Source organism: Penicillium concentricum (genome assembly GCF_028827145.1).
Source record: "Penicillium concentricum strain IBT 3081 chromosome Unknown utg000001l_segment0_segment0, whole genome shotgun sequence".
NCBI classification, from domain to species: Eukaryota; Fungi; Ascomycota; class Eurotiomycetes; order Eurotiales; family Aspergillaceae; genus Penicillium; species Penicillium concentricum.
This window is the reverse complement of record NW_026622754.1, coordinates 5,917,581-5,940,977: the sequence shown is the minus strand read 5'-3', so window position 1 is coordinate 5,940,977 and position 23,397 is coordinate 5,917,581. Positions and strand designations below refer to the sequence as shown.

General features: G+C 49.3%; 8 protein-coding genes across 8 annotated transcripts; 5 read left to right on the top strand and 3 right to left on the bottom strand.

Annotated features, from left to right (window-relative positions):
• Positions 1–112: 112 nt before the first annotated feature.
• N7517_002282 (peptidyl-tRNA hydrolase domain protein) lies at positions 113–781 on the bottom strand (the record flags this gene model as incomplete). Its single annotated transcript, XM_056720012.1, has 3 exons — positions 586–781; positions 260–520; positions 113–203 (listed from the first exon to the last, which is right to left on the bottom strand). Exons 1-3 carry the CDS (start codon positions 771–773, stop codon positions 113–115), a joined length of 540 nt encoding a protein of 179 aa, XP_056584147.1. The 5' UTR covers positions 774–781.
• Positions 782–1,387: 606 nt separating this feature from the next.
• On the top strand, positions 1,388–4,174 carry N7517_002281 (putative RNA-binding protein (Nab3); the record flags this gene model as incomplete). Its single annotated transcript, XM_056720011.1, has 3 exons — positions 1,388–2,720; positions 2,763–3,566; positions 3,630–4,174. The coding sequence occupies 3 exons, from the start codon at positions 1,388–1,390 to the stop codon at positions 4,172–4,174; spliced, it is 2,682 nt and encodes an 893-aa protein (XP_056584146.1).
• Positions 4,175–4,839: 665 nt separating this feature from the next.
• On the bottom strand, positions 4,840–5,333 carry N7517_002280 (cytochrome c oxidase subunit 6B family protein; the record flags this gene model as incomplete). Its single annotated transcript, XM_056720010.1, has 2 exons — positions 4,840–4,970; positions 5,103–5,333. 2 exons carry the CDS (start codon positions 5,331–5,333, stop codon positions 4,848–4,850), a joined length of 354 nt encoding a protein of 117 aa, XP_056584145.1. The 3' UTR covers positions 4,840–4,847.
• Positions 5,334–5,768: 435 nt separating this feature from the next.
• N7517_002279 (protein SYS1) lies at positions 5,769–6,466 on the top strand (the record flags this gene model as incomplete). The annotated part of the gene is made up of 2 exons (XM_056720009.1): positions 5,769–6,013; positions 6,094–6,466. The coding sequence occupies 2 exons, from the start codon at positions 5,769–5,771 to the stop codon at positions 6,464–6,466; spliced, it is 618 nt and encodes a 205-aa protein (XP_056584144.1).
• Positions 6,467–7,282: 816 nt separating this feature from the next.
• N7517_002278 (class II aldolase/adducin domain protein) lies at positions 7,283–8,465 on the bottom strand (the record flags this gene model as incomplete). Its single annotated transcript, XM_056720008.1, has 5 exons — positions 7,283–7,357; positions 7,424–7,592; positions 7,665–7,797; positions 7,864–8,124; positions 8,195–8,465. The coding sequence occupies 5 exons, from the start codon at positions 8,463–8,465 to the stop codon at positions 7,283–7,285; spliced, it is 909 nt and encodes a 302-aa protein (XP_056584143.1).
• A 648-nt stretch (positions 8,466–9,113) lies between these two features.
• N7517_002277 (putative Golgi transport complex component Cog5) lies at positions 9,114–10,565 on the top strand (the record flags this gene model as incomplete). The annotated part of the gene is made up of 1 exon (XM_056720007.1): positions 9,114–10,565. The coding sequence occupies one exon, from the start codon at positions 9,114–9,116 to the stop codon at positions 10,563–10,565; it is 1,452 nt and encodes a 483-aa protein (XP_056584142.1).
• A 629-nt stretch (positions 10,566–11,194) lies between these two features.
• N7517_002276 (Zn(II)2Cys6 transcription factor domain-containing protein) lies at positions 11,195–12,071 on the top strand (the record flags this gene model as incomplete). The annotated part of the gene is made up of 2 exons (XM_056720006.1): positions 11,195–11,399; positions 11,479–12,071. The coding sequence occupies 2 exons, from the start codon at positions 11,195–11,197 to the stop codon at positions 12,069–12,071; spliced, it is 798 nt and encodes a 265-aa protein (XP_056584141.1).
• Positions 12,072–21,055: 8,984 nt separating this feature from the next.
• On the top strand, positions 21,056–23,073 carry N7517_002275 (C2H2-type zinc finger protein; the record flags this gene model as incomplete). The annotated part of the gene is made up of 2 exons (XM_056720005.1): positions 21,056–22,843; positions 22,900–23,073. The coding sequence occupies 2 exons, from the start codon at positions 21,056–21,058 to the stop codon at positions 23,071–23,073; spliced, it is 1,962 nt and encodes a 653-aa protein (XP_056584140.1).
• Between the last annotated feature and the right edge of the window lie 324 nt (positions 23,074–23,397).

Here is a 23,397-nt window from a genome sequence, read left to right as displayed (position 1 = left end):
AGCATACCCAAGTATTTGTACTTAGCACACATAGGCGTTGATCGGATATTATCAAAATTCAGGGTCCACTGGCGAACTTGTCCCTATGCTATCGGGTTGTTTGCAATCATTATCAATCATCGTATTTGCTTCCCCGGCGACTACTCTTCTTGTCGCTGTGCTGTTTCTTGTCTTTAATCCGACCCTCATTTTGAGCCTTTTGTCTAAGTTTTTTTCCGTTAGATTTGCTCGAGTGCTTCCATGGGAAGAGTAAACATACAATTTTTGCACGCGATTTCTTTGCGCTTGGGATGTTTCCCCGGGAATCACCTCCTTGGCCGAGCTCTGCAATAGCTGATAGAGCTTGTCAAAGCAGGATTCCACATTGTTAGACTGTTTCCGCTCCTCGTCGGACTGGATGACTAGACATTGGGTTCTTTCGGCGGCATATCGGGAAGCGCGTAGGGGATGGTGTATCAGACGGGGAACCAAGGGCAGTAACGCGTCCAATGGGACTTTCAAGGTGGCCTTGGAGTTGACCCTATTTCCCTTTCCGATTAGCATTGCAGCATTCAGTACTATTGACCCTCAAGTGGAGACACTGACTTGTTCACATTTTGCCCGCCCGGACCGCTAGACCGACTGAAAGAGATCTCGCAGATGTTCCGAGGGATAGTCTTGGAATTGAGAGTCTTGAGCCACTCCCTGGCTATTTGTATATCCTGGTCAGCTTGAGATGCAAATCTTCTAAAGGGCAATGCCCTCAAGTAGGGTATACGCCATTGGGAATACATGAGGCTATCTTGAGAAGTTAAGTGGAGTGACTAAATTTAAAATCCAAAAAATAAAAGACCGTCTGGCCCCGCTTAGCGTACGTAACAGAAGCTTTTATTTGATTGGGATGGGAATTAGAGTGATTAAAGTGATTAGAGTGATGTTAGAGTGGTTAGAAATGATGTATATGGTTATATGTGATTTATAGTGTTATAGTGGTTCGTTAATAGTAAGTGGTTACATCAACCACTCTACATAACTAACTACACCAACTTGGAATCTACATATATTCTTCTCTTTGCCAAAAAAAAAAAAGATTAATAAAACTAATATGCCCTCGTGATACTGGATATATGCCAGATCCAGAATCCTCAACGCCTCCAACTTGCTCACCTGACAAACTTTTCTTTCCATTTCCACTTCTCACCTCTAGAACCCCCCACCTAATCCCCATTTTCTTCTTCATCGCCTATTTTTTCTTCCTTACTCTGTCTACTTTCCCTCTTGGGTAAAGGCAGAAACTCGACCCGTCTTTTCTATCATCGCCCCACCTTAGCTTGCGATTGCGAAAATTCCTAGGGGGACCCTCTTCACTTTTTTTCTCCGTAGATGAAACCTCCTACTCGAAGTCTACATGACGCCCAGTCCCCCCGATGAAGCGCTTCACTTTCGCGGAAAGACTCTGACCCCGGAAAGCCCTCGACCCCTACACATTCCAGAGCCATCGAATATCCCAGTCTTAGAGAACCAAATGGACCCCGTCTTCAACGATACCTCCACCTATGAACGATCGGGGTATAATCAGGTCCCGCAAACACATGGATGGTTGCACGGAGGGTCAAAGGATGGTCAGGGGGGACCAAATATTCAAGATGCTGGTAGTTTCCAAGGCTTGCAGCTGAATCGTGGGATGCAGAATGAAATAATTGCTTCTGCATGCTACCCTCCCAACCCAGCTTCGGGGTCCGAAAATCCCGGCCAACTGAGCGCAGTTTTCTCTCACCCCGATTCCACTTATTCCCACGCTGCTCCGGTTGCTCCGGTGTCCCAAGGCTTTGCCACTCCGAGCGAAGTAGATCATGCCCAGAACCCGGAGCAATCAAACATGCCGGACCGCCTAATTTCTGAGGAGCGCGTGGGACATAACACGGGTATCAATTTCCAGAGTCTCCTCGACAATCTTTCCAACCACAACCCTGGTGCAACCATTCCTGCCGCTTCAGCTGAGAACTCGTCTCTCCAACCCGCTGGCGAGTCCCTCAAATCCCAGGGCACCCATGCCCACCCTCAAGCCCAAAGCCACGCTTCTATTCAGGCCCATTATACTCCAAATGGCGAGGCATATCGCCAACTTTCCTCTGCCCATGATGCTGCCACTACATCGCCTACCTACTCCGCCCAACCTAGTAATATTCAACCCCAAAACCAGTCTCAGCCATTTAACATTGCTTCCGGAGGGACCCCGGCCGTCAACAATCTACTTCCCACTGGCACCTTTCCGCAAACCCCATCTACCGGTGCCGAATCTCAGGGTTCCTTGCAAGAGCCTTCTGTAGCCTCCAAGAAAGGCCGTGTTGACAAGCAGGGTCGGCCGATCAAGCTCGATGATGATGATGCGCCCTGGGGTCCAGAGGTCCAAAAGAAGTATGACGAGTTCCTGCACGATGAGCGGATATATGTGACGGAAGGTCTTTGGGATCGGTTCCCGGTGGGCTCTCGGTTGTTTGTTGGTCAGTATTGTTCCTTAAATCTCCCATTCGTCGATCTAACGGTTTTCTCATGTGCAGGCAACCTCCCTACTGAAAGAGTCACCAAGCGAGACATGTTCCATATCTTCCACAAGTACGGTAAACTGGCTCAGATATCGATCAAGCAGGCGTACGGCTTCATACAGTTTTTGGAGGCAAGTTCCTGCCATGCGGCTCTCGGCGTCGAACAGGGAGCCATTGTGCGGGGCAGGAAGATACGTGAGTGCCTGAAGCCATAACTCGGCAATCTTTCTCGCAAAGAAAGATCTAACCGTCCCCAGATCTTGAAATTTCAAAGCCTCAGCGATCGACTCGGCCTGCTCAAACACCCGAAACTTCCCGTGCACCGCCGCCACGCCGTTCCCGGTCACCGGAGTTCAGCCGTGCCAGTTCTGGGCGAACTAACGTCCGGGGCCCGGTTGATCGATACGACCGGTCTAAGCCCTATGAACCCAGTCGGCTTCCATTTAGTGATTTCCGGGATGAACCTTCTCACCGCAGCAGACGCGACGATTATCGCCCGCCGCGATCGCCTTCCCCGCGACCCTTTCGGGGGTCTAGAGATGGATATCGGTCACGCGACAGAACCCCAGAAAGATTTGATCGCCGCGAGCGAAGGCGCTCCCGTTCTCCGCGTTCTCCTCGCTCTCCTTATTCTAGAGATCGACGTTACCGCAGCATCAGTCCGAGACCGCGTGGTATCTATGAAGGTGAAGCGGATTTGCCTGTGCCTCGACGAGCTCAGCGAGATGTACCGGAGGTGCAGCTCCTTGTACTGGAGGAACTTGATAGGTGGGTTGAATACGTCGAGTAGTCTTTGGACAAAGTCACTAACATCGCGAAGGAATTTCGTTCTTCATGTAGAGAACGCTTTCCGCAACCGTGGATTGCGAGTGGATGTCCTAGTGCTTGGTCCACGGATCCCTCTTGGCGCCGCCGTGCATCGTCAGTTTATTGAAGGTGTTCTTGCGGTTGTTCGCCTCTCTCGTCCGAATCAAGTCTCTCGGAAAATTCCTCTGCAGCTATTTGACCGAACCGCCGGGTTGGATAACGTCCGCTTCCTTGGTAAGTGCATTCTATGTTCATTTATTTATCGACACCTTGCTCATATCTCTTTTTCCCTCGCAGATTACCCTGAGCTTGAGCCTAATATGTCTGCTGAGCTCCTAAGCCACCAATCCCAAGCGATGCAGCGAGGAGCAGCCCCAGCCGCATTTGCACCCAATCCTGCTTTTATCGTCCCTCCAGCACAGCCTATGTCGATTCCCCCGCCTGGCATGCCCGCGCTTTCAAACCCACCAAACATTGCGAACCTCATTGGTTCACTAGATGGTCCTAGCCTTTCAACTCTCTTGTCGGCGCTCCAGCGACCCCCTCATTCACAGCCCGTGTCTGCTACTCAGTCGCCCTTTTCCTCACCAAACCCACCTCCGGCCGACCTCGCCAGCCTCCTGACCAATGCGCATCGGCCTCCACCTATGCATACCACCCAACAGCAACCCCTTCCCCATCCATCCTTCAACCTCCAACCTGTAAATGCACCCGTCATCACCGATCCAACCCTGCTCTCGCTCCTGGCCAAAGGACTAGGTGGACAACAGCAGCAGGGCCAGGGACCCGTCGGTCCCCAGGTACAGAACCTGATGCAGCACCTGGCTAAATGGAAGCAATGATTTCACGACTCTCTTACTCCCTATCATTTCATTCGAACTTAAGGTTCATCTTGTCATTGTTCATTTTTGGAGCCTGGCGTTCTTGCATTCCTACTGGTGGATTTCAGTGCTCTGCTTCGGTTCCTTTTTTCTGGCTGGCCAAAAACCAGTTCTCGCAACACTAGGCGTTTCCTTCCTTTTTTGCTCATTGCTTCTCATGTGTCACAAAGGCAGTAAGATATTAGGTAGATATTAGGGCAAGGCGGTATTTAGGATGGAGTTGACATGTCTTTTCAACCATTGTACTCTTGCTCATTGTGACTACTGGTTTATTTGCCCCCTTTGGACATAATACGGATGTTTCCTAGATATTTGGGGTTATATTATTGCTTGTGGACATCTCTTCCTTTGATATCAAAGTTTGTGTGCCTAGCTCATTCATATTCCCTCTGCCAGGGGCTTCTTAAGTGCCGCTTTCATGAGAGCGCTCAAAGGCAGGCCGAGTCAAATAACGAGCCTTCGAACTTAGAACTTGAGTTGTACAGGGCATACGTAGTAAGACTGAGTAATCAAGCCGTTTTAGGCTTGCAACTCTAGCAATGTACCTTTGAAATAGAGTGGTCATCAAGGTACGTGATAAGAGAGGATATGCTACATATTGTACAAAAGTCGCCGACAAAGTCCTTCTGGCTTCTTATTTCGAGTTCCAACCTTTCTCCTTCAGCTCCTTCACCTTAGCCGCATCCTCCTTTTGAATGCGCTCAATCGTCTTGTCCCGGTTGAACTCCATCACACGCTTTTCCTTAAAGTATTTCACCTAGTAGATACCAAGAATCTCGAGTTAGCAATCTGCCAGTGAATAGATGTAGCGTAGAGCAAGCTAGAAAACACAGAAAACACCAAAGTCTGGCAATTCTGAGCAACCGATCAAATATCACACCGTACGTACCCAGCTTTGTGAACATGCCGCCTCAAACTCCACAACCTCGTCCGCGCACTTCTGTCGCGCCTTCTTATCATCTTTAATGCCGTCCAGGATATCATTCTTGTCAAGACAGGCAAAAAATTTATCACGGCCCTCCCAGCAGCGCGCGCGACTCGTTCGGCCCGGGGCAATGCGGCCGCCGTCGGAGGCTGCGTTCGTGTTTGAATCGCCGGAAGACCAAGGTAGCCAGACCATTTTGAAGATATGATTATATCGGAGAGGGAGCGGGTGAGGAATTGACTCGTCGAGTTCAAACAAGTAGAGTATCCTGTGGTTTGGAGCGTGTCGTGCAGCCAAAAGGTGTCAGTGACGGCAGATGTCCAGTTGCTGGCGGGTCGGGCCTGTGACCGCCAAGACTGTTGATCCCAAGCAGGCGATCTCCATCTCCGGACCCTTTTTCACTGTCGACGCACTCCACGTTCTGGGATTTACATATAATTTTGAAGCCTCCGGCACTGGATACTTCTCGTCTCTGGATTTCACTTGGAACGTCTTCCCAAACATCATTGCATGTTCCCTTCCCTTCGCCCCCACATTCTTATCCTCACCGAGCTCAATCCGACCACCTTCACACCTCGACCTTGAACGAAATTCCTGAGGGTGACAAGATCCCCCCTGTCTATTTAGTTGATGCCCGCGCGCCGGCGTCCACCAGCGGGGTCGCGCACCGAACTCCCTCCGCTGAAGATCGTCCGCAAGATCCTCTTGCTGCAACTCGCATACTATGCCTGCGCCACGGTGCTCATCTTGTTCACGACAGTTGTCTATGGCACACCATTCTCGCTAGATCTTGTCTTTGGATGGGACTCCCTGCGTGGCGATACGACCATTGGATGGATGTTGGGATTGGTGTGGTTGTTGAATTGCTTTGTTAGGTGAGTTGTCCACTGTTTCGACCTTATGGGCAGTATTCCGATCAAAGGCTAATTATAATCTCCTCTCGGGGGATCTTCAGCGTCATTTTCCTACTTATTTTTGTATCCCGCTCAAAGCTGGTCCCGGATTTCGCTCTGACAATTCACTTCCTCCACCTCATCGCCACTACTCTATACTCCCACTCCATCCCTGCAAACCTACTCTGGTGGGGACTTCAATTCGCCAGTGCGGCTATGATGACCTTCCTTGGGATGTGGGTGTGCCAAAGAAGGGAGCTGGAGCCTATCAAGTTTGGTGGACACGGTGGCAGCACCCAAGCTGGTCCGTCGTCACAAACATCTGACGGCGATGGCCAGCAGGAGTCGAGCTTTGGCCGTGGCCGCGGTCGAGAACGCAGCTTGCAAGAATATGAATTGGATGATATGAAGCACACGGGCGAGCATGCTGTATGAACCCGCGCCTGCTCGCCCCCTCGCCCCATCGTTGATGTTCCCTGTTGGGGCTATGAACGACTTTTTGTTACCCTGTTACAACCTTTTTTTCTTCCCACGCCTCGGTCTACCATGGACTGTTTGATGCATTCTTTCCATTTTGTATACCCTTGCGGCAGTTGCATCTGTATAGATGGCGTTTGTTCTGAAGGAATTATTTCCATATTTATTTGTTCGATACTTGTTTACATTAATACCTTCTCAGTCAGACAATCTGACGAGCTATATGAAAATTTTTATGTACAATCTCTACTTCTTGAAAAGAGACATTGTCTCTCATTATACCTAAGGCTGGCGTCCATTCCAACGAAGCTTAAATACAACTAATTGAAATCGTGTCTGGTCTGTTATGAGAAAGGTAGTTACGTGATAGTTATGTATAATCATCCGTGGACGTCTGATGCCAACACGGCTTCCCCGACGCCCTTCATTTAAAGCTCTCATACAGATAGTGTGGTTGATAATCTGCTCTCTCGACGTCCTATGCTGCCTTGCCGGCTCAAGAATTGTCTGGATAGCCACATAGAAGGCGACGGCCGAAGAGCATTCAGTTGCGGTGGTGTGCATCTATGTGACCATCGGATAATGGCCAGCCTGTGCTGCACTACTACCCTTTGAAATCGCCTGCTTTGCGGACAGCCTCGCAAAGTAGAAAGTTATTTTGAATATCATCTTTCGGTCTAAGTACTTATTGTCTTGGACCTTAGAGAATGCATAGGCTACACATTTAAAGGAAAATCAAACTGAACCGGAAAGTGGTATACATATTGTTCACATTTACTGAAGGAACCTTCCATTTGTCTCTTCGACCAGCAACTCAAACTCGGGTTGGAACTCGGTATAGAAATTGTGCTAAAGTTGTCAGCATAACTATTCACTACTATCGAGCAGTTTGGGATATATGACCATTCCACTTACAGGATTCTGGGCAGCATCGGCGGTAAACTTGGCCACATCATCACTAATGATCTTCTTTGGAAGACCATTGGCTGCTGCTGCTTCAGCAAGAAGCTGTGACTGGCACGCATGTTCCAGCATGGAGTAGAGGATTGCTGCTTCATCAACAGTTCGACCAACAGTTAGGAGACTATATGAGTAAAGTCACATTAGCCAGAAGAACTAGACGCATATAGAAAACGCAACGGCGAAATCGACTCACCCATGGTTCTGCAGGATACATGCGATGTTTTCCTTGCCCAATGCCTTTGCAATGGCCTTTCCTTCATCCGCCGACAGAACAATGCCGCCATGGTCTTCGTAAACACCCACTCTGCCGAAGAAGCTGCATGCGTCTTTATCCAACTCGTTAGCACAAATCCAAACCACTCCACCTCAAGAGAGAAAGAAAAGCCACTAACCTTGTGTAAGCATCTCAATTGGCTTTCCAAATGAACTCCACGTCTTTCCATGAATACCATGCGTGTGCGCTGCAGCCACAACATCTGGGCGTGCTTTGTGAATCTCTGAATGAATCAGGAACCCAGCTTCATTAACAGGGAGCTGAGCTCCACCATCGACGACGAATCCATCAGCATCCAGAAGAACGAGGTCCGAAGCCTTGATAGTCGAGAAATGCTTGGCGAACGGGTTCATCCAGAAATGGTCTTTGAGGATTGGGTCTGCAAGTCGTTAGAATACCCTCGTTTACTTAGAATGTATATTTCATTCAAAATAGAGGGTCACACTTACCTCGCATCGAAATGTGCCCGGAGACACCCTCCCCATACCCTAGCTTGCCAAAGAACCGGAATGCAGCAGCCATGTGCTCCTTCATCCACTGTCGTTTCTCAGTTAGGTCTGAGAATGTGGGAATTCCGCGGAGTTTTAGGGTGCCATTTCGACCTCCACGAGCAAGACCCTGGAAGCATGCATCGTTTGCCGCTGGTGGTAGCGGAGGTAGTTGATCTTCGTTGGTTACGCGAACGGTCTCTTGCTGCGTTGTTGTTGTAGATGTCGACATGGTGGATGATTATCTTGGCTTATAGCATCTAGAAATTGTGCTTTTAAAGGTGAGTTCATGTCCGGTACTCGGAGTTACCTCCGAACTCTTATCTGTGGACCCCGCTCTGTCGTTGGAAGGCGCTGGGAAAGTTGCAGTCGACGCTTTTGATTTTGGATATTGGAAAATATTCATTGGCTCTAGAGACATATCATGATATTGGCTCTCTCGTGATAGAACTATAAGATTGGTCAAGATCTCCGAGGGTTCTCTGCCTCCAATTCCTAGATTTGCCCGCGTCACCACATTCTATATATCGTAGTATGAGCTGGATATAATGCAGTTTCTTTAATCACTCATATTTCTTGATTTATATTGTCCACAGTCAGTAATGGCTTCATTGGCTATATCTACTGGGAATATATAAGATGACTAAGTAATGCCACGTGACCCCGTTGTTATCGGCCATGTGGGCTTCCTATCTTATGGCCAATGTGAGGTCCTTCTCTCCTCAATGACCTAGTCTGATATCAAAACATTGAGAGCCGAAGAAATATTGCTTCTGAACTCCACATGCCCCTGATTGGCTAGCTCAAAGGTGTTCTCTAGTTACTTCGCTTTTTTCTTCTATGTGCATTGAGATAAACATTGGACACGTCTAGACCCATCATGGCAGAAGGAGATCCGTCATACATAGACTATGAGGCCTTCTTGGACCCAGACTTCTCACCAGCTTCATTCGCCAATACACTGGTGACAAGCACAAACAATGCAACAGATACCCCGTTGGATTTATCAACACCATTGTCACGGGTACTCTTTGATCTTCAGGAGATCGACACACATATCCATGCATTGACAACAAAATCAGCACTTCCATTGCTTTCATACACCCAAAGCCAAACTGCTGCTGCCGATAATATTTTGAAAGAATCAGGGACGCAGATTGCTTCTGTGACGCAAGGGTACGAGCGTCTCCAAAAGGAGGTTGTACAAAAATGGGAAGCAGCCGATGAAGCCCGTATTGCTGCTGAAAACTCGCTCGAAACAGTCCGGCTAGCAAGGGCTGTCGCGCGATGCTTAACTCTGGGCAGACAGCTGGAGAGCCAGGTTTCTGAAATTACAGGCCGAGGTACAACAGGGCCGGCCCTCTCAGCAGGACCGGATGGACCAGCATCACCGTCAACTGGAAAAGATGGCTTCCGTGCACTCGAGCGAGCAGCATACACGATTTTGAATCTACGAGAAATGTTCTCAGCCACGACACAGGGTGAGGAAGGCTATGGATTGGATCGGGTGAAGGTCACACGCACTCTACGTGTGGAATTCGTCATCCCCGCAGAAAACATGGTCAAGTCACGAGCACAACAGACCATCAACAGATTCTCCTTGTCCTCAAACTCGGCAAGCGCCAATGGCCAGTCATCCATGCCATCTGGATATAAGCAAGCCCGTGATGCGCGAGCACGGCTGGCAACCGCCGCCACGACTCTCTATCTTCTTTCGCCTCCGCCCAAGGGCGAAACCACTGCAGCCGACTACAAGCCCGAACTCTTGCTGTCAACATTACAAGGGTTCATGCACACATCGATCATGACATCCGTAAACTCCCTCGCTCGGGCTCTCACCCAACTCCCAACCATGGACCGAACCCTCGCCGACATCTCCGCGCGATGCCAAGATATAGTCGCCTTGGAGAACATTCTCAGAAACCTCCGCCCACCACCACACCCTCTCTTGACCTCCACTACCACAGTCGACGAACCCGCCACCGAAGCCCAAACAGCGGCCTCAAACAAACCTAATCTCCTGCAGCCTCTTCTCCAGGCTTTAGACACCACTTCACTTCCTTCCTACTACTGGCGCTCCCTCGCCTCGTCTCTCGCCCCGCGTGTCCAGGAAATCGCCAGCCGAGGCGGTGTCTCGGTCCGTACATTGCGGTCCAACCGTGATCGACTAAGAATTGAGATCAAAGAGTGTGTGCTTCGTGCGTCGCAGGTGTCTGCTTCCAGCCTGTTGGCCGAGAAGGGTCGACCAGGACCTGATATGGTGGTGGTTGGAAACTGGGAGCGAGAAGCTGCCGTGATGGTGAGCTCGGTTGTTGGTCCTCTGGGACGGTGATCTTCTGGCTGTTGCAAGCGTGTTGTACATGTTGCCGAGTTTCTACAACCGAGATTCGAGTTCGGTCAGAGATAGATGAGGCTAGTCACAATGATTGACTTCAGCTCTAATGAAAATTATAATTGTATGGCAACTACTGGCAAAACTCCCAGATCGTCACAGATAGTAGTTGATAAGGAAATTGAAAGATATTTATAATATATCAATTTCAAGGCAATCAAAAGGTTGCATCATCATGGTATCGAAATATACATCTCTCTAAGCCAATCCCCAAGTGAGAGTAGTCTTGTAAAATTCTGTACTAATGTAGACACTCCATGCGCTACAAACCAAGCTACCCTCTTGGCCACTGTAGGCCGCTGTCCGATTCTCGTCGCCAGCCTAGAGAATGAATGGTTTTCTCGCTGCTACTTTAACATTCATTTTCTCTTGTTCCCTTCTTTCTCCTTGGCCAAGCGCCAATACTAATCGGTTCCTCGAGTCAGACCAGGCAAGGTAGTTTGTTCCATTTCGTATTCTCCTTGTACCTACTATCTGCACAGCCTTGCTTCGCAACCAGAAGACGCCCGCTTTTCATGGTCGACTAGCTTTTCTACCAGCGTTGAAGTGATACCGTCAAAAACGCTAGCATGAGCCTTATTCGATCCACCTGCGATCGTTGCTATGCCGCCAAAACGCGGTGCACCAAGGATGCCTCATCCAACCAGTGCCACAAGTGCCTACGGTCAGGTGCAGTCTGCAACTACAGTCCGCGCGGCCACGCCGGCCGTCCGCTCGGTCGCGGGACAGGCCAGTCAAGCCCGTCCAGCCAACGCCCAACCCCAGCCATGAGTAGTATGTCGCGAACCTTGCTCTTCTTCCTTGCCTTTGCATCACATGTACTTGGCATAGAAAGCTGACAGACATGACACAGTTGACGAACCTTTCATCACCCTGCCTCCGTCTGTCGCTTGCAGCCAAGACCTCTTCGGCAACCTCCAATCCGACGAAAACACTGCCGCCTACTTGTGGGACCATCAGCCCTTGCTAGACGACTTCGGCCAGCCTTATATGCCCATCGATGAGGCAATCCACAGTGGTACGCTTACGGTATCAACCGCAAGCTCAGATGTTGCCGCCGACTTGTTCTTGCCCTTGGGGGGCGGCAGCGCCCACCGCTTTAGCAGCGGCACACACCATGACGCCCATTCCAGCAGTGATGCGCCTTCTGCCGCCGCTTCGCTCAAGAGCGAGAGCCTGCACAGCCAGCTCGTAGTCACACACACCGAGCTCATCGCCTTCTCCCAGTCGCTTGCCGTGTCCTTCAGCATGACCGACGACATGGAGGTCATCTACAGGCTTAGTGCCGAGATGACCGGAATACTCCAGCGCCTCAAGGAGAATGGGCTGTGCTACCCGCCGATACCAAGTGCCAAGTGCCACGGCATGACGTCTCTGCTTATACTGGGCTGCTACGGCTATCTTCTCGAGGCCTATGTTCAAAGATTTGGCGTCAACTTGCTCTAGAACAATAGAAGAGGAGAAAGCAACAGCTTTAGGTTCTTTGGAGCGCGTGACAGTGATGAGACTGGAACCTACAATCTAGTATTGGAGGCGACGGACAACCGATAGCTGTGCTCTGACACACTCCATGGGACCGCAAGAGTTCACACGCCGGCTTCACTGTCAACTTGCCCGAAACCGAAGCCATGGGTTTGAACAAATCCACATCTGTGATCGAACGGGCTACCTTGTAAAAGCCAGCCCTCTAACGCACGGATACACTGTGATCATTAAGGCTACCACGACAGAAAAACAACATTTTCTTCAAGCGGAAGTGGACAATTATCGCCACTTCAGGAGCTTGCAGGGACAACAGATCCCCGTCTGTCTTGGGACCTTTACGCCCCTGCGGTGAATATTGGTACCATGGCAAATCAATGGCCCAGATGATGGTCTTGAGCTGGTCTGGAACGCAGCTTCAGCATGAAAAAGTGAGAGAGAGGGGGAGGAAGAGCAGCGAAGAAGGGTCTCTTATGTCGGGGGGGGGGGTTGAAGGGAGGTTACAGCGTATTAGGGAGCTAAACCCAAAAAGGCAAAATTAACCCGATACAGTAATTCACAGGTCCGCCGTTTACAAAGTCAAGTTTATTTCCACAGCTTGAAAGGGGCAAAGATAGTCTTTCTAAGTTGGCTTCTCGCCATCAATTCTTCTGCAGCAGCTCGGACGTTTTCACAATTGTCAGAAAATTCCAAAGCACATCCTTTGTCTTCGGCCAATCGACAGGGCCATTTAACTCTATATACCTCTGAGCCATATCATCGAACTCCTTTCCTTGTAGCTCTAATGCTGTTGTGTTTGAAAGGTGAAAAGATAGTCTCGACAGCACGCTGTGTCCCACCAATGACTCGGTCGAGATGAATACCAAAGATCTGAGCGTATGGTATCCTGGCCCTTTCTTGCTTTTCCGTTCACTTGTCGGAGTTTGGATTTTCTCATGCTTTCACTCGGCTATCCATGCCGCTTGGACGAACGAAGATGAGCGAAGCTCGGGGCTCAGGAGTGCCTCGGGAAACTGGATACGGAGACATTCGAGAAAGGCGAGGTTGTTTCCTTGGCTATCCTAGGCATATCGTGTTTTGTCGCCAGTCTCTAAACAGCTTAACGGCTCACTCGCCATATCAGAGCTGGATGAATGATGTCGGCTAGCTTATTCATCCACCATGTGGCATTTCCCGTCGAGATTGCTTCTCTTCTGTGATATTGGACGAATATCTTTGGAACGCAGCATATTGATTGCAATGCGAGCCCTCGCTGATATCTGTTGCTGCACCAAAAGTGCTGAGCATTTCATGATCATTCGTGACCCCATCCTCCCCCGTGTAATCGAATACTTCTTCTGGTTCCACATATCTTGAAGTGGATGTCCTTTGAGAAAATGTCGGAAGGCTCAAGCTCCTGAGAATTTGAAGGAACTCCAGAAAGTCAACAAGCTATCACAAGCTAACAGCAAACCAAGAGCACCAAAGTCCAAAAGGAGCAACATGCCGGGGGAAAGTCGATTGGCCGAGTCATTTGATAGAATATATCATGCATGTTTGGGCCAGCGAAGCCCCAATGGTTAGGGACATCACATCGTGCTGCCAGAATATACTTTTCGGCGATGATGTGAAACCATAGCATCTCATTTGTGCGAACCAGGCTGACTATGGCAATGCTTGCCTTCATACCTTGGAATGAGTCAAGCTTGTATGCAGGAAATTCAACCAGTCCTCATTTCCTGGTGCGTCGTACTCGTAACAGGGTATCAACTTTTATCCCGGCGAAGAGGACATTGGTATTCGATAAGGGGCACAACATGTGAACAAACACAAGCAATAAGAGGAAATGGCCACGGGAAAAGATGAAAAGTGGTAACATAACCGAAGGTAGATGGGGCATCAGGGGCATCAGGATTCAAGGTCTGAGAAGCTCAAGCTGTAGAACACCGCCATGCCAGTCCACGTCTGCTCCACCTGCAGGGATCCTTTCTGTCATGTCTGCTGCGATCCAGGTTTACTGCACACCATGGACGATCACCTGTTCGTTTTTATCAAGTTATATCGACGCTTTTGAGCAGCCCGCTTGCATGATCCGGGCCCATCGCGGGGCTTGTCAGCCCCGGGGGAGGGGACATAATTTCCTGGCCGGTTGTATTAGAATCGTCTAGTTTCACTCTTCAATTGACTGGGGCTTTGGCGGAAGCCTTTCTTTTTCCGGTACCCCTAGTATGGGGGCCAGAGGCCGGGAGATATCCATGTTTAAATCAAAAGACAAGAAGAGATTTTCACCTTTTGATTTAAAGTATATTGGATACAGGCTCTTCGTGTGAGGGATCCTGACAGAGCCCCTTCTTTTTCAATTATTTTCGCAACAGAAGAATTTCCCGCTTTGCTTTGCCTGAGCATTCAGAAGACAATGTGCATCATCGGATTCGACAACTGGATTCCGCTAACCTCTAGGGGTCTTTAGCAGTGCCGCAAAACCCGAACAAGAAGGGTTGTTTTGATTTGCTCTTCAGCAGCACACATTAGACCTAGGAATTCCTTTTTCCTAGTCAGTGGTCGTTGCCGCTTGAGCACAACAAGTCATAGGGAGGCGGACCTGGTACAGTAGGTCGTAGTGCCAATCGCCGGGAGCAAACTTATGTTGGGACTGCTAGCGTACCAAAGAATAGGGAAGAGAAAACAGGGGTTGACATCATATAGGGGACTTGATCAACGAGACATCAGACATTCGAACAATTCCTCGTTTTGGTCGCGTCAGGATGCCTCTTGAGTTTGCATATCCCGGGTGCTCGGATATGACCAAGAAAAGCGAGGGGAGTGTATTGTTTGCTGGTAGTATATATCAACATTTGAATATCTATGCATATAGGTGAACACTGGCATTCCGCTCCCATGTCGACTTTTGGTCGCACCCTGCCTTGAAAATTTGATCGAAAATTGGCCCTTTGATTGGAGGAGATGAATCTTCACCCAGCTTGGATATCGTCTTTTGCTCTTTTTGGACCCTTCTGTGTCTTTTTTTCTTGTCGGAGTTGAACAAGGGCACTGTGAACTCAGATTAGAAGGAGCACCTCCCGTTGCATTTGAAGCTCGATCCATTCGTTCAGTGACGGAATAAATAAGCCCGGAAACAAGCCTCCATGCAGCAATTCAGGACGTGGGGAGCAGTCCGTGTTGGGAAGTTAAAGTCGCAAGGCAGTGCGTTGAAAGCTGATAATCTCTACAAGTATATGTTAGAAAAGTCCGCAAAGTGATATCCATGAAACCCACTCGTCCGGTTGTTATCATGGCGTCCGAGAATCCACCTTGCCGTACTTCGTCGAACAGGATCCCCAGAAACAGTTTGATGGGGACTAAGTTGTCGCTAAACACGGTAAGACCCGCAGTTTGACTCTTCTGGTCGTTTCTCCATCACCAGCTAGGACGAGTAATGAGAGAACCGCTTATACCACCGACTCGCGGGTCGATATAAGACAACGGAAGAACCATCACGACGACAGTATCAACTCAAATTGCACGAGACATGCTCAAGCGCCTTTCAGCTCTTATTGTATTTGTTGTTTTCCGACTTTTCGTTCGTTTCCCCACTAGCTGCACTGTAATAATTGTGCCATGCCCAGCGATGGTTTGAGCATACGGTACATGTTCTGCAGCCGTTCACAATGAATGTTATCGAGGAATAGAGCTCTAGGTCAAAAGCTCCTAGAACTCTACCGCTGGAATCCCAGGTTGCACATTGGAGCTTTTGCAGGATAGATGGTCTCACATCTCCAGATTCGGCTGCCGGGAAAACAAACGATGAGACGATCTGAAGATCAATTGCAAAATTGCTCGGCACAAAGTTCTCTCACTCAGTCTCGAGTTCGTATACTGGATAGTATCAATCAAAGGGGATCACGGGTGGTATGGCGAATTTGAGCAATAGCAACATTGTCTGAGATGCCGTCACCGAAACAGCGCTCGAGACATTGATACTAGCACAAGCGTCAATGTCTGTTGTATATCCACGAGCCTAGCCTTCTCTGTAATATGATTGCTTGCATGATGCATAGCCATCAGCAGGATCTGGAGGTCGATGCTCCCATCTGCGAAAGCCAATTGGTCGGAAACACAATGTACATGATATCAGCGGGCATCGCCTGAAGGGTTGTCTTGCTGCCGTTTGTCATGATGGGAAGTTCATCGATTAATGGTAACTATGGTGATGACTATGATTGTCGGTAGAGGGATTCTGGAAGTTGAGCATCGAAAGCACAATGATAATAGCTAAGGCAGGTGCTCGGACTATTCCCGAGGTGGCGGATGGAACCGGACACGTAGCGACGGATAAGAATTGAACGATCAGCGGTGGTATGCCTTTCCTGCTGCGGGGTTCTGGCGTATACTCGGCATCCGTGCCGCCGTCTTGTTGCCAGACAATGACAGTCAGTTTTCTGGTGTTGCTGCGAATGTGGATTGTCCTTTTGAGAATCATTTGGCTCTTCCAGGCAGGAGATGATTATTCGATATGCCAGAACTAGTCTGGTTTTAAAGGATGGTACTAGTTGGATAGACGAAGCTTCGAAGGCCGAGAACGGTTAGGTGCAGTGTATGTAGAATAAAACCCCGGTCGATAGTGACAAAGCTCAGATCGGAGACATCGTCTCGTTGGGCATGTGTTAAGGCTTTGAAGTTGCTCCAGGAAGGACTGCCACTAATCAACCGTACACAGAAAGTCGATATCAAGTTGCTGAACTTGCTGAAAGACGAATTATTATCACCTCGGCAACGCATCCCAGTCTCGCTCGTGGCTCAAAGATTTTGCCAGAGGTCTGGACAGAAAGGCATGAAGAGAGGAAGACAAAATATGAGATAAGAGAAGGCGAGGAAGCAGTGTGGTCCAAGGTTGAGGCAACCAAGGTGAAAGGATCGTTTATTGGTGTTGGAGCCTGGCAACAAAAATCGAAAGATCGTTTGTTGACGTTATTGCCTAGGAACGGTGGATCTAATAGAAGGTTAAAACGACTGGAACCATCGTGCTTGACAACAGAAGATGCAACTCACTGTTTGTGTGCCTGTCTGCTTAGGCATTGGCTCGTCTCCCCTGTGGGCCGAACAGCTGTGATGGAGCTGATGGAGGAATTTGGGTTTGGGCATCCAACATTCGACTCGACTTCAGGATATTACCCTTCGTGCTGCTCCTTGCGTTGCAGTTTCCACGGATAAAGTGTTCACAGTTGCTACATGCCTTGGATGGGTGTTATGATGCTCAGAAGCACACCCAAGAGGTGTCAGGAGAAACTTATGTGTACAAATTATAAGTGGTGACAGGAGGTGATGAGCTCTGGGGAGGGAGGGAGACAAGGAGGGGAAATAGAGATGAGAAAGAAAGCGAGTTGGAGATGGAGAGCAGGAGAAGAGGAAGGAACAGGAAGGGAAAGAAGGTGGAAGCTTCTAGTCCTTCTCCTACCAATGCATCTACTCCATGGATATGCGTATTTGAGCCTCCGACGTTTGAATGTGGACGGGCTAGTCTAGAAAATACATATATTTGTAATTAAAACAAGCCTCAATATATGCCCTACTCTATGCAAACAAAGGGTCTACCTTAAATTCTCAGACCTCGCTTTTCCACCGGCAACGGCAACAGTTGCTAAACGAGATCCGTGAACATTCATATAAACGAATGATCCAAAACATTTGATTTGGTATTCACACTGAACATCCTTATGTACTTAACCTTGGAATAGTGCCAGCTTTCCACAACCCCATATCCCCTCAGCTGTTAGCTTTTACCACAACTATAAATATCTGAACCTTGTTGTCGCACCATGGACAACAGACCCTTGGCAACAAACACCCAACCCCAGGGCCCCAAGTTCCAGGTACCAGCAACCAGCCGCATCCAAAGCCAAGGCGCCAGCTAGCGTACCTGACCAGGAACAAAGAAAACCATTCGGTACCCTGGGACGACTACCACAACACCAGGTTATCGGGACCGAATCCGTCAGCTCGCACAGAATCAGAAACCTCCGAACATCGGAAAATAACCACGCATAAATGCATATCCACATCAGGATGTGCCGCAGATAAGCGGGTAGATCTACATCTGCAAGTACGTTGTACAAGTACCTGAACGCGGTGGGTGTTCCAGAGGAGTCAGATGACTCCCACAGGGTGCACCACGGTGCTAGGGATCTATAGGTAGTTCTGAAAATGGCTGGGAGCTGGTGTGCACACTGCATGTTGACTCAATGCCCTGGATGCAGAGGGGGACAGGTGCATGTCAGTTGCTGGGGAGGGGTCCAATTAGATTTGGGGGATGGCATGGGTATGGATTAGAGAATGCAGAGGTAGTGCGCTTTGTCCGTTTCGTCCGGTCTGGAATTTACATGTGAATTGGACTCTCAGCCTCTTGGTACTTTTTGTATGTACTGTGTGTATTTGATGTCTGGGGGTTAAGGTTTATTGATGTTTTGATGTGCTAGTACATGTGTGCTCTCTACTCCGTATCTCACTACAACATAAATACTATATATTACAAGACAATTAAAATAATACATAATCTATTAATATAGTATTATTTTGTTAATTCATGTCACATTATAGGGCCCCTACGTGGCCAGGTACGCACCGCGACACATAATCAGGTACAATTTACATGGATGGACCTGGTATGAGATGCAGAGCGGGGATTGTGATTGGACTAATCAGTAAATAATCGGCACCTGGACATAATCCATGACCAGTCAGATAAGCAGACCGCTCAAAAGGCAAACGGATCGTCTCTCCAGGGGGCGACAAAAAACGGGTGGAAGTGTGAGTAATAACAAATGAAAGGCGTGGAAGCTATGGAAGTATTAGCCACATGAAGATCAAGTCAAAACGTCGACATGTCGCTATAATTCAGGTTTATCGATAAGCCCTGCAGGTACCTGGCTCTACTTGGCTGTGCCCCTCCCTGCTAGCCTTAGTGGCGTCCTGCAGATGTACCTACAGGTACCCGGGATTTTCCCCTCTTCTAGGATCTTTATGCTCTTGACCCCCACATGGGTATATTGTATTTCTCCGTACGGAGACTCCATATGGGACTTATCCCGACGTTAATTAAAACGTCGATCATTTATATTAGCGGCAGGAGCCCCCATCTTCACCACATTTCACCTATAGCACCCCCCCGAATCATCGTAAACTATATATACGTAATGTAGATTAATATGCCGCACTCAAGGAGGGGAACCATGTCTCATAGGAAGAGTAGTGTACCGCCTATTTTCTCCCCACCAATCGTGTCTGCTGGATCATAGTCGAACCTCCAAAGCTCCATGGGGGGCCGATCTGGGGCCAATGCGATACATGGTTATTTGGATTATAATATAGGTCAAACCCAGGAAAATAAGCACATCATCCACATCGGCCGTGGCGTCAGAATCTTTCCGATGAGGTATTTGACAAGTGAAATAGAGTACATTAAAGTACATGGGAACCAAGGGTCTGAGAATGTTGTACAGTGAGAGTTACCGTTTGCAGACATCTCGAGGTGGGGGGAAAGTTTAGTAGGGACGCAGGCACGATGGGCTTAGTCCCAGGGGGTGAAAGTTTCAGAGGAGTTGCCTGAATGCGGTTGAAACGGAGCTGTCGGATCCAGGTGACGAGTTCTTTTTTTTTTCTGGTTCTCATAGTGGGTTTAATAGAATAACGGGAAGTACATAAGTATATCCAATGAGACTAAACTATTCACTTATATATTCTAGAATGTATATTGAATATGAAAATCAGATCTCTTATCACCCCCGCAGTTCTATAATCTAAAATTATCATGGGCTCGGACCAATCCTGTGAGATCCTCCATAAGAAGGCTCGAGCAAATAACTACAATGAAGACTTCGTATCGGGACCATTCGGAACTCTTTCCCCTACCGCGTAACCATTCTTTAGAGTATGACGAGGTGCGATACATCCACGCGAATGCAAGGGGGTTTGGGGGGGGGTTTAATTAGGGGGTCTGGAGGTATATGGGAGGTTAACCCTAAGATCTCCACCAAAAGAGTCTCGACCTTTTTTTTTTCCCAAGAACCAAACTTATCAAGGCTTGGCGGTGCCTATTTCCAGGGTCTTGGAAAGATGGTTAACGTCAAGAACTCCCCCGAGGGTTTTAACCCCTGGGTATAATATCAAAGTCTTGTATATATATTGTAGAATCGAAGGTCTAGACTTAGATTTCAAGTTCATGTAAATCAAGAGTCCAAGTCACTAATGAATCATGGAGGTGCCTGGTGCCTTTTGAAGGAGACACGATATCTGGTGAAACACTTAATGATTCGCATCGGTAGCCCCGGAAGGTCTTTGAGTTCCTGTTGAAGTTCCTGTTTGCCCCTCGCTTCCGATAAGCCTCTTCTCATCGTCACCATTTCCTTTTTATATTTCTATACTGTATACTCTGCCTATATACTGGGACTTTTTTTTTCTTAACCCTTGATCTTCTTTTTCTTTCCGGCTGGTCGGAGATCTATTTTCTTTTTTTTACTTCTGGAGATGATCACGATCAACTAACCTTCCCTTTTTTTTTCTATTTCTTACATTCTTGACTTCTCCCCGCCCTTGCTTTTGAGAATCCTAGTACACATTCTATTTCCACCCCTCTTTTCTCTTCCTCTTCAGAGTAAGCGCACTTTCAAATCGTACGTGAACCTTCTCCGACACTCTTTTGATCTCTTTTTTTCTTCCTTTTGGCCCTAGTAGTGTCCAGATTACTGAGTTTGCGCAAATGTTCACAGTCAACCCGGCCCAGACTCCGCGTCTTGATCTCCGACTTCTCCGTAGCACTACGGTTTTTACAATTCGACATAGAGACATATAAAACTCCAACTTGTCCTGGGGTGATATTTCCGATCGGATTGTCGGCTTCGCGACCACTGGTGGTCAGGAACATTCGCTCTCCGGAGACCTGACATCACTCCCGCCTTCCTCCCTCTTACGTCGCCATGGCTTCCTTTCTTCCTGTCAACAACTCGACCCCTGAAGACCACGCGATGGACGGAGCAGCTACACCCCGTGCGACCCCAAATGGCGTGCCGGCGACCGACGCTTCTTCGACGGAGCAGTTTCCGGACGGAGTTTCACACCACAGCCGCGGTAGCGACGCTTCATCCCGCACAACCTTAACCCACGGTCGAACCCCGTCAACGTCTGACGAACAGATGCACGATTCCGAGGGAGAACAAGACGATTCCGACCACGATCAAAACCTAGGGGGCAACGCACCGCCATCGAAAAAGAAAAAAGGTCAACGGTTCTTCTGCACGTCTTTCCCTCCTTGCAATCTGAGTTTCACACGGAGCGAACATCTGGCTCGTCATATTCGAAAACACACCGGCGAACGTCCCTTCCAGTGCCACTGCTCTCGGCGGTTTTCCCGACTCGACAACCTCCGCCAGCATGCTCAAACGGTCCATGTCAATGAGGAAATTCCCGGGGATTCGCTGGCGGCCACGGGCACACGCTTCCAGCGTCAGGTCCGTACAGATCGAGTGCGGCCACCAGGCCGGGCGCGGGCGGGCACCGGAGGCAGTGTTGGCGGTCATACCCGAGGTCATAGCAGGAACTTGTCAACCTCAAGTATTGCGTCCACCACTTCGACATACAGCCAAGCTCCGGAACTTCGGCGGCGGCCCCCGCCTTTGATCATGGCCAACGACCCCGCAGCTCGATCCCGACTGGCAATGGAATCAATGGGAGAACCTCCGAGCACACCCCCGGCCCAGATCCGTGGTGTTCCTGGTCCCTCGACAGCTGGGTCGCCGTATACCTCCAACATGTTTGCTGCTACTGGTGGAAGCCCTCAATATGCCTCGCCCATGGCTGGCACGACACATGGTTTCTGGGAAGGAAAGACGGCCGCCCGTCGTCTTTCGGTGCCAACGAGCAGCAACCCTTTCCTCGCACAGCATGGCAACACGTATCCTCCGGCATATCACACCCCCGCCGGTGCACCTTATCCAAACGCTGCTGGTGTATTCGCAAGCCCCACTAGCACACATTATTCTGTATCTCGTGATGAGGGCACCTTGAGCGCGGCTGAAGCGGAGATGCGGAGGAGAACGTGGCACCCTTCGTCATACACTGGATTTCCACGTCCTGGAACTAGTGGCCTGAACCAATATCATACACCTGATAACGTCCCGCCCTCATTCGGCGGGAACGGTTCGACCGAGCATCCTCCCCGGCTCCCCGGGATTGAGAGTTTCGACAAAGTAGTTCAACGGCCCATGACTCCTCCCACTCGGAAAGCCAGCCCAATGCAGCTCGATGGCCATCGCCCACCAGGCTTTGGATCGGGGTTCAATTACACACAGCCAGCCCACCGTCCACCACCCCCTATCTCCGGCCCTGGTCACCGACGAGGCCATGTATCTTGGGATATGTCTTTGCATCATAACCTAACCGGACTGGATATCCGAGACCGACGTCCATCTACAGCATCTGCATCTCAGTGGAGTCAACAAACCCTTGCAGAACTCCAAAATGTCTCTTCCCGTCCATCGTCATCTTACCAGCCTGCATTCGGCCCAACGGCCGAAAGAAGCCCTGAAGAGTATCGGGGACATCGCCCCAGCCTTTCAACGGGGAGCCGCACACGAACTTCCCCCGAGGATTCCAGTAGCAGCGAGGGTGTACATACCCCATCCACCGCATCGCTTGATTATCACCCCGCGATTGTGCACAGCAGCGGATATATCGAATCTAATGACTCCTCGGATCACCCTCCACCGGTAGGAACTCCTGTTCGAACGGACGGCTATCGCCCCGGTTACTAATCCCGTCATAGATCTGTGGCCGTCAATCCTCCCACGCGGACGGCTACGAAGCCCACAGCGACCGGGAGCCCAGGTCCGACGTCTTCTCAGACTCTTCTGCCCCAAATTCGGGCATGGGTCGCCTGGAGGCTCTTGTCGCCGTCGCCACAAGCGAGAACAAAGGAGCAGCCAAGCTATTTTTGTAATTTGTCTGGACAAACCCATTCCACACCACTCTACACCATTCTACATATGAAAGTCATCTTCGCTTCCTGCAACTAGCCGGAAAGCGATTATCATATACTTGGCATTCCACCTCTATCTCACACACCCAGCCATATCAACAATCAACCACTCTTTCCGCCCACTCTACTATCAACCAGCCCATTGGCTTTTCTCGGCTTTTCCAATTCTTTCCTACTTCTCTCTATATATTTCGGGGATTCTTATACTTGCCATCTTATGCCAGTGAAGCCCTTGATGAACTGACGACTTTGATGACGACTGATACACGACCGGGCACCATAGCC